This window comes from Ixodes scapularis, unplaced genomic scaffold (assembly GCF_016920785.2).
Source record: "Ixodes scapularis isolate PalLabHiFi unplaced genomic scaffold, ASM1692078v2 ptg000890l_1___fragment_2___debris__unscaffolded, whole genome shotgun sequence".
Classification (NCBI taxonomy): domain Eukaryota; kingdom Metazoa; phylum Arthropoda; class Arachnida; order Ixodida; family Ixodidae; genus Ixodes; species Ixodes scapularis.
This window is the reverse complement of record NW_024610064.1, coordinates 7,041-23,205: the sequence shown is the minus strand read 5'-3', so window position 1 is coordinate 23,205 and position 16,165 is coordinate 7,041. Positions and strand designations below refer to the sequence as shown.

The following is a 16,165-nucleotide window of genomic DNA, read 5'->3' as shown; positions in this document are numbered from 1 at the left end:
AAGTTGCGAATATGACTGGAAACCACTTTGTGGTTCTCAAATTGGCTCAGTACCACAGTTTTATTTATTGTGTACTATAACGGCCACATTTGCATCACGAACTTAGGCGAAACTGAACACATAAACACAGCCGCGAGCGCGCTGAAACCGAAACCAACCAAATTGAAGCCACTCAATGGCGGCGAATGCGCCAGCGCCCTCTATCCGCCGCTCGGGTAACTACTGAAATGAAAAGGCCTGGAGAAGGAGCCCCGCTGGCCTCGCCGGCCTCGCCGCCACGCCAGCCACGCGAAGGAGGCTGCAAAGCGGCGAAATCTTCGTGGGTTCGCCAGTTTTTTCCTGGCGTCTTTGTTTGGACGAGGATCCGTTCATTACGAGGTGAGTGTTTTTTTTTTTTATCTTTTTTTTTTATCTCCATACTCCGCGCAAGCTAGGTGTGCAAAAGCGACCACGCCGTATGTTGAACCAAATACGAAGTGTTCGCGAGCCCGTTACAGGCCAAAGCAGGGAAGCGGTGTCGAAGAAGAAAGACTTTCGGTCTTCGCAAACGGTGTCGAAGAAGGAAGTCTTTCTTCTTCGACACCGTTTCCCTGCTTTTACCACAGTCTCGGGTTTTCTGCATTCTGATCAACATCCACCAGCTCGCCTGCGCACTCACAGTTTTTTTCCGTTACAGGCGCCCGTTTTAAACATGCTTGGAAGTGTTGCGGTGTTGCGCCAGATACCGTTGAACAACACCGGCACTGAGGAAGGCGTGCGGGTAGCGCACGCTGCAGCGTGTTAACTGCGTCTGATTGAGCGCCATGTTATCGAAAGTTGTTTAGCAAAAGAACACGTTTTAGAAAGCGGAGCTTGGTACGCGGCGGTTCTTTGTCGTACAAGCTGTCACACCTCGCAACTCAATTCGGGCTCTCTCGGAACTGTCAAGTAAATGCGGAGGTGTGGTGGTGCGGTGCGGTGCGGTGCAGTGCAGTGCGGTGCGGTGCGGGGGATGGACATCACTGCCGCCAAGGGTTCGGCAAGCTCGGCGGCGGAAATGGGTTGTCAGCGGCAGCCAATCTGCGTACGGGCCGCGTGCTATTTCTCCCTGAACCGAACCTGAAGACGTTAGCTGCCGGTTGTACCGCGCTTGAAAAGTTTCGTGTGATCTATTGTTAGGTCAGTTTAAATTTGTTTTTAAATGTAAATATTTTACTCCTTCAGGAACCCACGGGGGCTGCCATCTCATTCGCCCGAGTTATCCGCTAAAAACAGGTGAGCGCAACAATTACCACCAAACTAATTTTATAAATGCATTTTCCATTGAGGCTTGTATTCGCAAGTTCCAGCTACGGTGTCGCCGCTCAGGCAACTATTTACTGAAGTACAATAAGGATGAATAATTTCACTCGAGCAAGTACGAACAATAGGCGAGGGAGGTTTATAATGAACGAGAAACGGCACATAACACGATGCTAGTTCGATAAACAGAGGTACCGTGATCTGCTGATCCACCGCGCCGCTGCCGCATCGAATTACGAAGCCGAAAGCCACGGGAAGCTCGGAAGCTCAACTGGGATCGACGGCGCTCGACCTGCGTCCGCTCGTCGCCGGATCCGCCGAACGACGCTGCTCGCTTCGCCTGGCTTGAGGCTTCGCACCGTCTCGGCACTGGAGAATGTCTCCTGCACGGTGTCAGCGTGTGTGCGTGTTCGACGGGTGGATGATCCTCAGCGGAGCCTACGAGCATACGGTAGCAGTGATCGAAAACGTTGACGGGAAGGGATCGGGCTACTTCAAAACGGTCTTGACACGTGGTTTCGTGTAGACTTTGAAGATTAGGTCTGACAACAAAGGTAGGCTAAATAGGCTTTATTTTGCGTTTTCAAAGTCCAAGTGCACATTCTGTAATATGTGAAGATATTTTTTGTGGTTTTGCTGCTAGTATGTAGTTACTGAGCAACAACTATCTGTGCCAGTGGTTCGTAACAAACTTCGCGATTGTTGAATAAATCATGAACCACAACATTTCTGCAACGTTGTTTCATTTAGCATACTGCGCACGTACGTGCTGATGCCTAGTAAAACAGTCTTGGTAAAACGGTCTTGGTGCTCATTTTTGCATTTTTACGCAGTTAGCTGAGCTGCTTTATGAAGCGTTTGATTGTACGCACTAGCGTGTTCATTGGAAAGCAATTGCATGATGCATTGTGTTGAATGCCTCTTCAATCAGGTGCTTTTGCATGTCTTCGTAAAGCCGTTTTTTTTCTCCCTTCTCTGCCAGTGTTAACAAATGGGGACGTCACTAACGATACCTTGCGCAAAACATCCATTTTGAGTTCATGACATCGTATGAGGGAGTCTGCCCATTATTGCTGGCTTTACGTCCTTTTACTCATGTCAGGTTTGGCAGTCGTGTGTCCGATAATCTTTCCAGAGGAATTTATGGTGTGATCGTCTGGTTCAGCAGAATCGTGCGAGTTCGCAGGCGACATGGTTTCGACTAGGTTGGCAGAGTCTGATTTCGTACGAAGCGCGCCTGGCCGGAGCGGTGGCCGAAGCGCGACGCATATAATCTGTCAGAAGCTGGAATCAAATTTCGGGCGCAGAATACAGAGAGCTTGAAGAACACTTGTGCGCTCGTCGCAGGCTGAGACGAGACTTCATCAATCCGCATCGAAATCCTTTTCTATCTTTGCGGGAGGACATTTCTTACGCATTTATAGGCATGAACCCTTCGATAGCAGCATCACAGTTGGTGCTGCTTGAAATGATTCACGTCTCTAGCAGGGCAATGATCAGAAGAGAGCGGATTCGACTCACTTTCCACGATACCGACTAATGCTGGAACTTGCGAATACTATACGTTTAAGAACATTTCGATTTGTGTCTGCATACGTGTGCCTAGCATAACAGATAGGACATTTTCCCCGATGTCCTTATGAAAGAGGTAGAATTGTTTTTATTAAAAAAGTTGGTTTCATAATATTTTATAACTATTACTATGAAGTTAATGGTGAATTCAAGTGGTCAATGTCCGGCAAAAGCGTTCGCGTGGTCAGGATCAGCCAAACGCGCGGTGTTCGGGTGGCTGTTCTCCGGCAAGCGCCGGCAACTTTCGGCGCTTTTTTCACGCCGGAAAGTTGCTTCGTCCCAACCTTTCTATTCGCATTAGAACCCCCAGCTGCCCGAGGCCTCTGTCGGCCTTTAAAAAAGCCTTTGCCCAAGAGCCCATCCTCCGCCTCATCCGCATCCCTGTGAGTTCCCCATAGTGGCTGCCGCCTCGGCAGAAGGAGCGGAATCGGTCTATCCTGATATATCTCCCTGTTCACATTCGTAACTTCATATCCGTTCTTAAAGCTCAGTCTCCGGATTGTCCTGTTAGCCTCCAGGACTGCCCTCTTTGTACCTATCTCCTTGTCCCCTGACGTCCGGGACGGTGCACATTACATTGCACACCATCCCAGAGGTTATGGGCCTCAACTGTCTCAAGCCCTCCTCAATTTGTGTTGGCAAGCCTCTGTAACGCTGTAACTGCCACAAACAGTCGCATTTGAGGATATGTAAAAAAATATAAACAAGGAGCACACAGTTATGTCCGGTGCTATCCCAACGATCGCCTTGCTGCTTTGTAGCCAAGGGTCTACATGCAGACAGATCAAAACAGCAAAATACTTCGCGTGTCAAAACAAGGTTGGCCAAGAAAAAAATATTTTTTTTTATTAATTCGGTAAAATTGCCAGCACCTCCAAGTCTTTCGAAAATACGAAACATGTAAAAAAATGCCTGCGTGCCCATAGATTCCCAGAAAATATGTCACGACATTGCATGCATAAACCACATTACCTCGTTATGCCCAGATTTAGCAGTTGTGTCAACTTTCAGAACAGTGAATTTAATGAAAGCCAAAGTAAGTATGATGCAGAACTGACACGCCCCTTTTGCAGGTGGTGACAGAATTGTTTGCCTTTTTCTTGTCTTGGCCCTTTGTCTTTTTTTTTTTGCATTATAACAGTTTCACAAGAGACGATTTAGCATTCAGACCAGCTACCTCTAAACAAATCAATTGAATGACTGGTTCTGCATTTTTGTTTATCTTTACTGCGGAGTACTTATCTAATTCAATCAATTTTTTTTTCAGTGCAATGTACACCTGCAGCATTTGTCATTGCTGCTGTACCAGTTTATCACTCTTTCTGAAGCACGTTACATTGCATAAGAATGCCAGCAACATGCAGATTCAGTGCCCCCTCTCAGGATGCAAGAGGGTATTCAGGAAGATTGGTTCCGTCTATAGCCACCTGTCACGTGACCACAAATACTGGAGTAGATTTGAGGCACCCCTTGCTCTGCTTCACGAGGCTGTTCCACTTGCGTGCAGTGTAGCCACTTGTCTTCAAGTCTGCAGCAATTTGAAGTCACTAATCTGTCATCTGAAAGGTCACATTTTGCAACTGGAGGCGATTACATGCCCTTTCCCTGGATGCGCTAGGACCTACAAGAAGAAGTCATCGTTTGAATCTCATATATCACGCTGTCACCGATTTGCAATGCAACAGGCTCACGTAGATGAACAGAGATCTCTCGACAACTTCGATCATTCTCCTGATCAGGAGGTTGGTGCGTCATGTGATGTGGGGTCTCAATCGAACGGTGACTTCGTGAGAAATCAGAGTCAAGTAATTGATGCTTTTGGGCTCCTGTATCTACGTCTTCTGTCCGAGCATCTGGTGCCATCGTCCACAGTGCAAATTATCAGTGAGGCGTTCTTTGACTTGCAGAACAATAATTTGGAGCAAATGTTATCAGAATTAAGAAGAAAACTGGATTCTGTTGGAATTAGTGACAGCACATCTCAGGAAGTCCTACACCTCTTATCTGACAATGACCAGATACTCAAAGCACACAGCAGCTCAGGTGTGCTACGGTCACCATACGCCCGTAAAGAATACTTCAAGGAGAGGTTCAGTTATGTAGAGCCTGTAGCGATCCTGTTGGGAAAGAACAAGAAAAATCAAGATGCTACGTTTCATTACGTCCCAATAATTGACACTCTCAAGGCATTGCTGTGTGATGAGTCAGTTGTCAGTCAGTGTTTGAATCCACTTAGCACGGAAGTGGGCGTACTCCGGGACTTTGTGAATGGAATAGTGCACAAGTCAATTCCCTTGTTTGATCAGCAGTCGGATGCCGTGAAGTTGCTGCTGTTTCAAGATGCATTTGAAGTCGTGAATCCCCTTGGCTCAGCAAAGAAAAAGCACAAGATACTTGCAGTGTACTTCCTGCTCGGAAACCTCTACCCATGGAACAGATCACGCATTCACGCAATTCAACTTGTGCTTCTATGTAAAGAGTCCGACTTTGAGTTTTTCGGGCAAGAAAAGGTATTTGCACCACTGCTGGAGGACATCCGGAGGCTTGAAAACGGAAGCTGTCAGCTGAGAGACGGCAAGAACCTGTATGGAGCTGTTGTGGCGATCCTTGGTGACAATCTGGGAAGCCACACAATAGGTGGCTTTGTTGAGAACTTTAGCAAAGCAAAGCACATGTGTCGGTTTTGTTTAACAGAGAAAAAAGATGTTTGTTGAGTCCAATCTGACTGGCACTTTCGAGCTGAGAAAAAAGTCCAACTATGACAGGTCTCTAACAATTTTGAGTCAAGATGACACGCTCATTGTTCACGAAGGAGTGAAATTTGACTCATTGTTTAATCGCTTGAGGTACTTCCATGTGTGTGCACCGGGCCTGCCACCTTGTCTAGGTCACGATTTGTTTGAGGGTGTTGTGTCTTATGATATTGCATTGTATGTACAATACTTTGTCCACAAGTGCAGGTGGTTCACACTGGAAGAGTTAAACAGAAGCATCTCCTTATTTAATTTCAAACAAGGAGATGCAAATGATCGCCCCTCGGAAGTGAATTTAAAGCAGAAGCTGAGCGGGCATGCAGTTCAGAACTGGAACATGCTAAGGTTCCTGCCTGTGTTTGTTTTCGGCAAAGTACTAGATCTCGATGATCCTGTGTGGCAGCAGGTGTTGATGCTCTCAGAGATCGTCCAGCTGATCTGCACTCCAGCCATCACGCTTCCAATGATAATGCGGCTGAAGGACCTGATTGAGGATTATCTTCTAGGGAGACTAGAGCTGTTTCCATTTTGTTCTCTACGACCTAAGCACCACTTTCTTGCGCACTATCCTTACCTCATCACGCAGTTTGGCCCATTAATAAGAGTTTGGACTATGCGCTGTGAAAGCAAGCACGGTTACTTCAGAAAATGCGCGAGAAATTGTCAAAACTTCAAAAATATCACATCCACCCTAGCTGAACGACACCAGCTTCTCCAAGCATACAAGGCATCTGGTTGCCTCTTTCCAACTGCCTATCCTTTGACATCTGCATCAAGACTTCAGTTGAGTCTATACAGTGATGACATTCAAAAGGTCATAAAGGATTTTTTTTGGATCTGATGATGATATCTACTACGCCTATAATGCCGAGTACCGAGGACTTGCGTACAGGAGGGACATGATTCTGGTCTTATCACGAGAAGATGATCGGCTGGTGTTTGGTCAGATAATTCTAATTCTGGCAAAAGGCCCTGCGATGTGCTTCCTTGTACGAGTCACCCGGTCGTCCTTGGAACCTTCAATGCCGTTGTATAACCTCTATGATTGTGAATCTGGAAGTTTGAAATGTGTTACTCCAAGCAGCATAATTGACTATGTTCCTCTTGAAGCATACCGGCTGGGCCAAGCACAGCGCCCCATTGTGGTGCTGAAGCATGCAGTTTTGGATTTGATTTAATGATTTCCTTACATTGTCTCTCTTAGATGGAGCTTTCATCGCTTATTGCCAGCTGGCTGCCAAGCCTCCCATCAGAAGATGTGGAAACTGTTGTTTCCAAGCTAGAAGAGTGCGGTGTAACAACCATGGAGCATCTAAAGTACATTGAGGAGAGCGACCTGGACTTCCTAAACCCAGTGAATAGAAGGATCCTTTTGGAAAGGTTTCGCGAAGTCAGTGTGACAACCAAGGCACCCATACCTGCTGCACAACCTACAGCGAGTGTTCCTCTTCCAAGCACCTCACGTTTCGAGAATTGGAGCGAAGACTTCTCCATTCCATGGGATTCGTTTCCACAGAGGCTTCTGGAAGCATGCTACAAGAATGCAAGGCCAACAAAGTCTGACCTGAACCAAATGGTGAGGCAATTGAGTAACAGAATTATCCAGGAGAGCTTCTCGCCGGGCAGGCGCCACCTGAGGGTAATTGCTTCAAAGATTGTAGCTAAGTATCCGTTGTCATTTCAAGACATGCTGCAAGGCACAGTTATTGGACAAGGCGTTGAAACTTTGCTCTGGAAACTAGAGAATTGTGTAAATAACAAGAAGAGGCCCCTAGCGCAACCTCTTCCAGAAGAGAGCACATCCGACCCTGATGCGTTTCATCAGCCCGCAAAGACAGACCGTCGGGACTCCTACGGATGCGTGGCCTGGAAGCCTGAGCTGCCTCCAGGAGAGACAGCCTACACTCAGGATGAAAAGAGAGAACGTCTGGTAACAGAATATCGCAGGGTATCTCGGGATGATAGACTAGTCACAAAACTCATGAGTGAGACTTACGCAACCCAGAGGCTACTGATCAACAGCTCCAAGGGGGTAGGCAAGGTGAAAGAGGACTGGCCATTCCTGTTTGAGGAGCACCATTTTCTCAATCATGCAGAGCTACTGCTCGGATTCAACGTCAGCGAAGTCTTTGATGATAACATGAAAAAAATTGGAGTACAACTGTACAGGTACGCCTACAGTCAACTGAAGAACGAGGCTGTGAAGAAGTGCCTTAAGGACATTGAGGATGCTAAAAAAACTCTAAAAAATGTGACCCCCGAATATGACAGCACTCCGCTCCTGCTGCTGGCAATCTTCGGTGAAGACATTGAATTGATCTTCAAAAATGTTGAGGTAAGTTTTTGTATTCAATGCTTTTAGTATAACGGTTGCTTTACGTTTTTTAAGCGAAGTAGATCTACAGAAATCTAAAATCGAAGTAAATCATCAAGATGTCACGTGAAAATGGAATAGAAGCACCGCGGGCGGTATTATTAGTCAAAAATGGGTGTGATACACTATTTTTTTTATTCAATCTGTTTACTGTGCGCCACAAACAGCTCTAGGCCTTAGTAGTATGCACACCACGCAACTCATAAAACAAAGAGCACAGTTACAAAGACATTAAAGATAAAAAACAAATCGAAGTCACTCTTACTGAGTTAAAAATGATTTTCAATTATGTCATCTGTAATTCGAGTTTAACATTTCATGAATAAGATAAAGAAGAGGCTTTGTTGTGCTTTTTCGGAACACAAAAAGAAATGGCGCTAAACGGTGCTTTAGGCATCTGCGTTTTCTTGCACTAATCCTCACTACATCCGCTTGAGACGGTGCGTCATTTATCGAATTCACTACCTTGCACAAAAACAACATATAGCAACAACGTGTCAGTTCTTTTCGTGCCAGGGCTTACTCTCTCCGTTAGGTGTGAAGGCGCTGCTAGCCTGAGCTTGCAGTGCCGATTGGTCGACAGCTGCATGTTAATTCACCCTCATATCGAGGATGACAGCGCGGTCTGGAACGAAAGATGTGCAAACAACGAACCAACAGCCTTTTGCACCCGTCGCGCCACTGAACGGTCGTCAGCGGAAGGTCTTACGCATTTCGAGGGTAATAATGCCAAGTGGCCTTTGGTTTAGTTTTTCACCACGTTCTGTCCTAAACAATATGCCTTCGCCTAGGTTTGAATGCCCTGAGACGAGACGTACTGAATGCACATGAGATTACCTTCACATCGATATTGTGACCTGACTGTTCTTATTGCTAGGTTTGTGAGCATATAAAAAATAAAAGCAAAATGCCGTTCTCCAATTCTTTTTTGCTCTCTCGTAGCTCTTTTGGGGATGGGGGTGCAATGATGAATTGTTTTTGCTTAATCTTCGGTTAGAAAACAGCAGAAGCGTTGGATGCTACGTAAACTCATAAGCTTTTTACATTTTTGTGTTATTTCTAACGAAGCTTTCATTTGTTTTTTTCTCTCACTAAGACGCAACAGCAGTCAGCGTCTAGATATCTCTAGATAATGATAATATGCACGTTCATGCAATTTAAATGAAACGGAATTTAAAGGCTGCGCTTCGGCGCCGAATGTGGTGGAAAACTGAATCAAAATCGCAGCTCGAATTATTTTCTGAAAGCACCGGCCATTTGTCATCATCACAATTCTCGAAGCACATGATAGTTTTCGCTGACAACCGTCGCTGCACAATGATGGGGGTAAGCTACATGTTGCTCCGATATTCGAGTTTCTTTTATACGAGACTTTGCACTCTGGTGATAACATGAAACAAGAAAGCGATCGCTTTGTTCGTATGTGAATGCCAACCTTTTTAGTCATCTGAAATTATTGGATTCTGTACTGTGCCTAATATTCTCACTGCGAAAAAAATGGCCTCTTTAATTGCTTCAATTCATCTTATCATCGAAATCAACCAACCAAAAAAGAATATATTTGTCCTCTAGCCTGATGGTTCGAATGGCTGCCAATATTAGAGATTGGGACTACTGTAGGCGCAGGTGCTGAACTAGGAGCATAGGAGTCTGGGCAAAAACGTGTAAATTGTGGAATTGATGCCATGGAACAAAAAGTGTTGAAAATAAACGTGTCAAATTTTTGCTATTAAAAAAATTAAATAAATTTTAGCATTTTAGCAATGCAATTTGGCTTATCTGTAATTGAACTTTGCCCGCCAGACTTCCCCATGAGCGAAGCCTGCATAACCTGGTAATTTAGCAGATGATGAAAAGTGCAGCGATATCGAGTATATATATAGCTTACATCATGTCACAATATGCCACATCAATGGTGCATTTTTGTTTTGGTATTTTTTTTCACTTGGAATCATCGCTTTGGGATAGCCCAGATTGAACCCAACATTTTCTGAGCTTGGCGCATTATCTGTGGTTTTTGCAAATGAGAACACCTTTGAGTGTATCTGTTTTTTTTTTTTTTTTTTATGAAAGCAACTGGCGATCTTCGTGCTCCGCTAGTGCATCTGTCGACTTATGAGATTGTGTTAGCATCTTGTGGCAATATCATCGAAGAGACGACAACAATTCAGCAACATTGTCCATAGGGACTCTAGTTCTGCTTTTAATTTATCAATATTGAACCGCATACATCATTAAGGCATACTCTGTTTTCTAAACAAATTATACAGAGGTCAGGCAGTACCTTTGAATTGTTCAAAATTGTTTGTTTATGTAGAATTCTTGAAAACATTCAAGTAGCTTGCCCTCTAAATGTGGCAAAAGCAAATTAGACCCAAGTGCTTAGACATAGCACGGGTCATACTAAAAGGACATTAGGTCGTCTATCCTCATTTTTGTTTACTCTTTGTCTTTCAGGAGAATGCCACTGACTCGGATCTGGGTGATATGGACCCAAGCCCGATCATATGTGTTAAAGGTCAGTATGTGCTTTCAAATTCTGGCCCGAAGCATGAAGGTGGACGAGTTCTGTTCTCATACTGCATCAATTGTTATTTATAGGAGCCAACAACTACACAGCAAGCGAGTTCACAATTTGTGTTGACACAGTGCCGGTGATGACCACAAGCAACAGGGCAGGCTCATTCAAGTTGATGTTCCTGCTCTATTTTGTGTTGAACATTTCGTTCCCAGAAGAAGTGGGCCTTACACTTGAATTTATTCAAAGGTAAGTGCTTCATCACCCCTGCTTTTATTGTTAAATTTGATCTGCTTGTCATATCAAAGATGTATCCTTTACACAAAACATAGCTTCCATTGGAAGAACCCCAGTGCCTGCTGATTTCTTACAATGCTTTGATTTTGCATGCCAAGACCTCAAGCTAAGGTTTTCATTGTTTCATTTGGATCATTCTAACTACAGAAATTACTTCTCAGGGGCCACAAAGCTGAATGGCATATTCACAACGATATAGTGCATAAAGGAAACTTTTTTTTGCACAAATGAGGTCAGTTTTTAAGACAGTTTTATGAGTGATGTTAATCATTTTGTGATGAAAGTCTAACCCCATACATGTCGTGGGAGAAATGATTGCTGTTGTTGAAAACAAAAAAGATGAACTATGTCATTTTTTATCTTGGGCTAGTTGGCTCGAAAATAGCATAGTGTAAACCATAAGTAAGCAATTTTCCAGTCCCGGGAGCCCTAAAATACTGCAATGTGGTCCGGCGACCACCTTCCCTCCTCACGCACAAACACACACACGCACGCGCACACATGCAAACATGCGCATGCGCACACACGCATGCGCACGCACACATACACAAACCGATCTCATTACACTCATCAGTGGGTGCAGTCTAGTCTCATTTGCACACGACTTCATCAATTGGAATGAAGGGCATTTCAGCTGCACATGGTGAAAGGGAGACCGTTTATATGCCCAGAAAATGCATGGCTTCCACCTCCTGTAAATGTATCGATAGCAGCGTGCTCTCTTTTGTGTTAAGCCCTGATCCGTAATTACTGCACACCTCGTGCAAGAGTTATTGTTTTCAGATGGCAAGGAATATCGTGGACACTATATTGTTTTCATTCTCAATATTAAGCACTCCACCAGAGAAGCTATATATTTTGTGCCTCTGTGCTCTATGCTGTCATTAAATATTCCTGAGAAACGTGCCAAAGAAAACTTGCACGTCCAAGGTAATAGTAAAATATTTTAAAGTCAGTGCCAGTGTCACCATCAGCACTTCAGCTTCACAAGACCCCATGCTCTCACTGTCCACATTCAAGTTTACACTGTGATGCTAGGATGGCGAGAAACAAAGGTTACAGTATGAAGTCTCCACAGCAGCTGAGTTTATTTTCTAGAGAATGACAACTAATATACATTTAAACGACTAAAGGAGGATGGAAGAACAGACGTGCACTTTTAGATTGCACATCTGTAAAATATGAAACAAGCTAGTTGACTGAAACTAGCGAAACAGGATAGAACACTCCAAGTGGTGCTAAAGTGCCCGACAAAACTACCTCTTTGAAGGCTCAATAAGTCGATCGACTGGCAGAGGTTACCATTTGTTTCTACTGATATACGTGAAACATGAAATAGTTGTGTAGACAAACACCTGGAACAAAAACTCCCGAATAAAAGTAACACAAGTGTTCATTGAAATGTAAACATGGCTGATTAACACAGTTACCATGCTTCTCTAGCCAGCATTTTTGTTAAGGCTATTTTAGAGAAATTCCTTTTCTTAAACAAAATGTCTTATTCCTTGGCACGCATTGAACAATTTATTGTTCAGCAAGTCCGGGAGTAGGGTTCTGTTCTCATTTACGTTTACACTGTTTTAATTCTCAAGCAAGCTTTAAACAAAAAGGGATCACTCTAAGCGATTGAAACGAACTGTATTTGTTAGCAGGCATCTTGCAAAAGAGAGTATTGTTTTGTTGAGCCTGATGAAACTAATTCATTGAAACTAATTGATTACATATTGATTTAAGGGCCAAAGTGTCAATTGGGAGCTTGTAGAGAGCTTTAAAGAGCACTCGATGGAGGTGCTTGCACCATATTACACTTTGCCTGGTTCTTTTCTCCAGCCTTCAAAAAACGCCCACAAAATGCAAAGAATACCACATGACATTGCACTCCCCTAATCGCAGCGCACGCGTGCGCTGCGAGCGGGCGTTTTTTTTTAGGGTTGGATAAAAGAAGCACTCAAGGTGCACCACATTGCAAACTCCTCCATTGGGTGTTTATTCAGGCTCTCTACAACATTCGAATCGACACCTTTAATTTCCTTTAAATATTTACAGAACAAGGTTATTAGTCGTAATTATTTAATAAGGCACAATAAAAAAAGATATTGGCCCTGGCAAGACGTGTGCTAAGAAATGCAGTTGGTTCCATTCGCCTGTAATGCTCCGCTTTTTTTTAAGCTTGGTTCCAGACAACTGTAACACCCTGTGTACCTTATTAAGCGACCAGGCGCACTTTTCCCTAAAATCATTACTTATTAATATGTGGCGGTGCGCGTAATTCCCGCCGGCGGTTCAAACATCTTGAACATGGCGGCAACCCAGATATCTGGTTCACAACACTTTGGTGTCCTTATTGGAAATGAATGTATCATTATCCATATGATGGACATCTGCCAAATCGGTCGTTGGCACTCACCAACATCGCATCCATATTTTTCCTATCTAACGCATAGTTTTTGTAGGAAAGTTTTGGCCAGCATTCCATAACCTCCCTGTGTGTTTAAATAATACATGTTTCATGGGGAACAATGCTATAGTAAAAAGATATGTTTGTTTGATTTCAGGGGTATTGCAAGCATCAACCCACCGAGGGGCACCAAGATTCTCAAAAAGAAGAAGAAGCAACACTGTGTGTCACCCGCGGTTGCCAAGCTGATGGCTTCCCTGGAGGAATATGCCTTTTAAGCTGAAACAGTCTTAAAGCCTTCCTGATTTAAATAAAAGGTATGTTCTGGAAATGTCATCTTTAAGCCCAAGCAAGGCAAAGGGAAGGAATAAAAAGGTGGCATAAATAGAGCGGTACGCTGTCAATTGTACCGGATAAATTGGCTTCTGAATTTTCACCACACGTGTACTCTAGTGGTGCACATTACCTTGTGAACTTCTAAAGCATAGATCCATTTCTGTGAGCAATAAGGACAAGAATCCTTGTAGCCTCTATGGCGGGCACCAATGCAGGCGACCGAGTCGCAGTGAGCGGCTAGAGCCCGATGCGAAATGAGTACTCGCATTTCACATAAAATGGAAGACTCATTTCAAAACGGGCGCGGGTCGAATCGAGCGGTCAACTGGCGATGCGACTTGGTTGTCTGTGTCGTTGCCCACCATAGAGATGCACGTTTGCAAGATAACTAGTGCCATTAAAATACATGTTTGGGTAAAATTTGATATAGCTGTGTGCAGAAGCTAATTTTTAGGTACCAATTTACAGCCTACCACTATTTAGGCCACCCTACACTGGGTTTAATTATAATGCAAGGGTGCAAGCGAGCTGGACAAGAATGATGAAAATAATTCCTGGAGAAGAGGAACAAGAAGGACAAACAGAAATCCCCAAACACAGTTAGGTGACTGGTGAGCGACCGAAAAGATCCGCCTGGTCCTGGTATCGAACCCGGGACCTCTCCCTTACAGGTGGAGCGCTCTACCAACTGAGCTAACCAAGGGTTAGACGTCAGTAGAGCAAACGGGTTTGTGTTTGTCCTTTGTCCTTGTTTCCCTTCTCCAGGGATTATTTTCATCATTCTTGTGCAGCTCGCTTGCACCCTTGCATGTAATTGCATTATAATTATAACCTTAAATTGCAAGCTTCACCCTCGTTGGTGTTAGACTGGTGGCAGCTGATAAAACCCGTTTGCTCTATTGACGTCTAAGCCCTGGTTAGCTCAGTTGGTAGAGCGCTCCACCTGTAATGGAGAGGTCCCGGGTTCGATACCAGGACCAGGCGGATTTTTTCGGTTGCTCACCAGTCACCTAGCTGTGTTTGGGGATTTGTGTTTGTCCTTTGTCCTTGTTCCCCTTCTCCAGGAATTATTTTCATCACTACACTGGGTGTTTGGTTTTAGCTGCCCCAAGTTTTCAAAACAATAAGTTTCATTAGGTAACTTCATTTTGCAATCAGCTTACTCTACTTAGCGGGCACTACAAAGTTGTTTGTGGAAGTAGGTGGCTAATTAACATATATTTTAAATTAACTTCTAATTAGTAAACGGAGCCATATTCTTGCAATTAGAAACTTGCTGGCCATAGTCGAAAGCCACTAAACCTGTTCATTAGAAATGCTGGGAGAACGTGCATTGTTTTCACATTCATTTAATGTAAAATCTATGCACCTCACAGAAATAGGGTGGGCACCCCATTGGTCATAGTCAAGAGAACCATTTAATAAGGCATGTAGTGCTTAGGATAATTAAGTTTTAAAATAGTTTTGCATACAATGATATTAACCAGTTTTAGAGACTTGCTGGGCATAATCGGAAATCACTAAATCTGTTAATTTTAGAAGGATTGGGGGCACGTACGAAGTGTGATATTTCACAAAAGGTACCACTTTTCATACAGGCGCAAGCCTGGCAAAGCGAAAATGTGGATGATGAGACGGAAAAACTTGGAGGTCACGACAGATTTGCAGGCCAGAGAAACAATACATGTGCTCCTAGTCTCTAAATATGAATGATTTAGTGGTTTCTCACGATGCTTATCAAGTTTCTAATTGTAACTATACGCTTATTTTTTTAACGAAAAGGTTAATTAAAACATCTGTTGTTCCTAGTGGCCGCCAAGTCAAGCAAACTAATGGCACTATCAAGATTTCCCTGGTGCAAGTTCTCTTCAATATTTTTGTCCATAAAAAGAATACCAGGTATATACTCAGGAAGTGTATCGTTAAGAGCCCAAGAGGGCAGAGTTAAGAGTCGAAGTAGGTATGTTCAATAAATTCCATTTAGTCTGAGCCCCAAGCGGGCCAAAGTTAAGAAATAAAACTGCAGTTTCTAATAGTCTGTTGAAGACAAGCCATCTGTTCAGAGCCAAAGCGTGGCGAATGCAAGAAATAAAGTGGTTATTTACAAATATTACAATATCTCATGTTTTCTTTCTTTAACAAGTTTACGACTTCTTTCATCGCGAACATCCCGGCGTTAATAAGTCCAGGAAGGTAGGGAAGGTGTAAATATGGCGTGTTCCCAAAATAATCAGTGGTTTATTTCAATTCATCTGGAATATTTGATCTCACTGACATTTCTGTGCCACAGAAAAAAAAAAAAAAAAGAGTTCTCAAGTTGATCTCAGAAACATTATACTTAATTTGAATTTCGGCTAATTAAAAATAACCCTCTAAAAAGCTGCAAGCCTGCGAGCTTTTGAAGCTTGCAAAATGCTGGTTGATGAGCCCAATTTGAAGACATGTTTCTTTCACACGTCTACAGAATACAGTAACTATTGCCGTATTCTGTATGCAGGGTGCGGTAACAATGTATAAGGGCAGGTATAAAACTATAAGGCCTCAAAATGCTTTGTCGCAAAATATAGCGTATTTATTCATCAAATAAATTATTGCCATGTTTCTCACAGGCAGTTAGTAATGTATCAATAACTATT

The 16,165-nt window shown here is 43.6% G+C and overlaps 1 protein-coding gene across 2 annotated transcripts; it reads left to right on the top strand.

Annotated features, from left to right (window-relative positions):
* The first annotated feature begins 299 nt into the window (after window positions 1-299).
* On the top strand, window positions 300-15,640 carry LOC120843922. 2 transcript variants are annotated; one of them, XM_042288013.1, is made up of 7 exons: window positions 300-378; window positions 1,204-1,254; window positions 6,811-7,941; window positions 10,438-10,498; window positions 10,582-10,747; window positions 13,351-13,510; window positions 15,339-15,640. In XM_042288013.1, exons 3-6 carry the CDS (start codon window positions 6,811-6,813, stop codon window positions 13,469-13,471), a joined length of 1,479 nt encoding a protein of 492 aa, XP_042143947.1. In that variant the 5' UTR covers window positions 300-378; window positions 1,204-1,254; the 3' UTR covers window positions 13,472-13,510; window positions 15,339-15,640. The 2 variants fall into 2 exon arrangements, with proteins under 2 accessions (XP_042143947.1, XP_040358709.1); XM_040502775.2 differs by lacking the exons at window positions 300-378; window positions 1,204-1,254 and having other exon boundaries at window positions 5,250-7,941.
* Window positions 15,641-16,165: the final 525 nt, after the last annotated feature.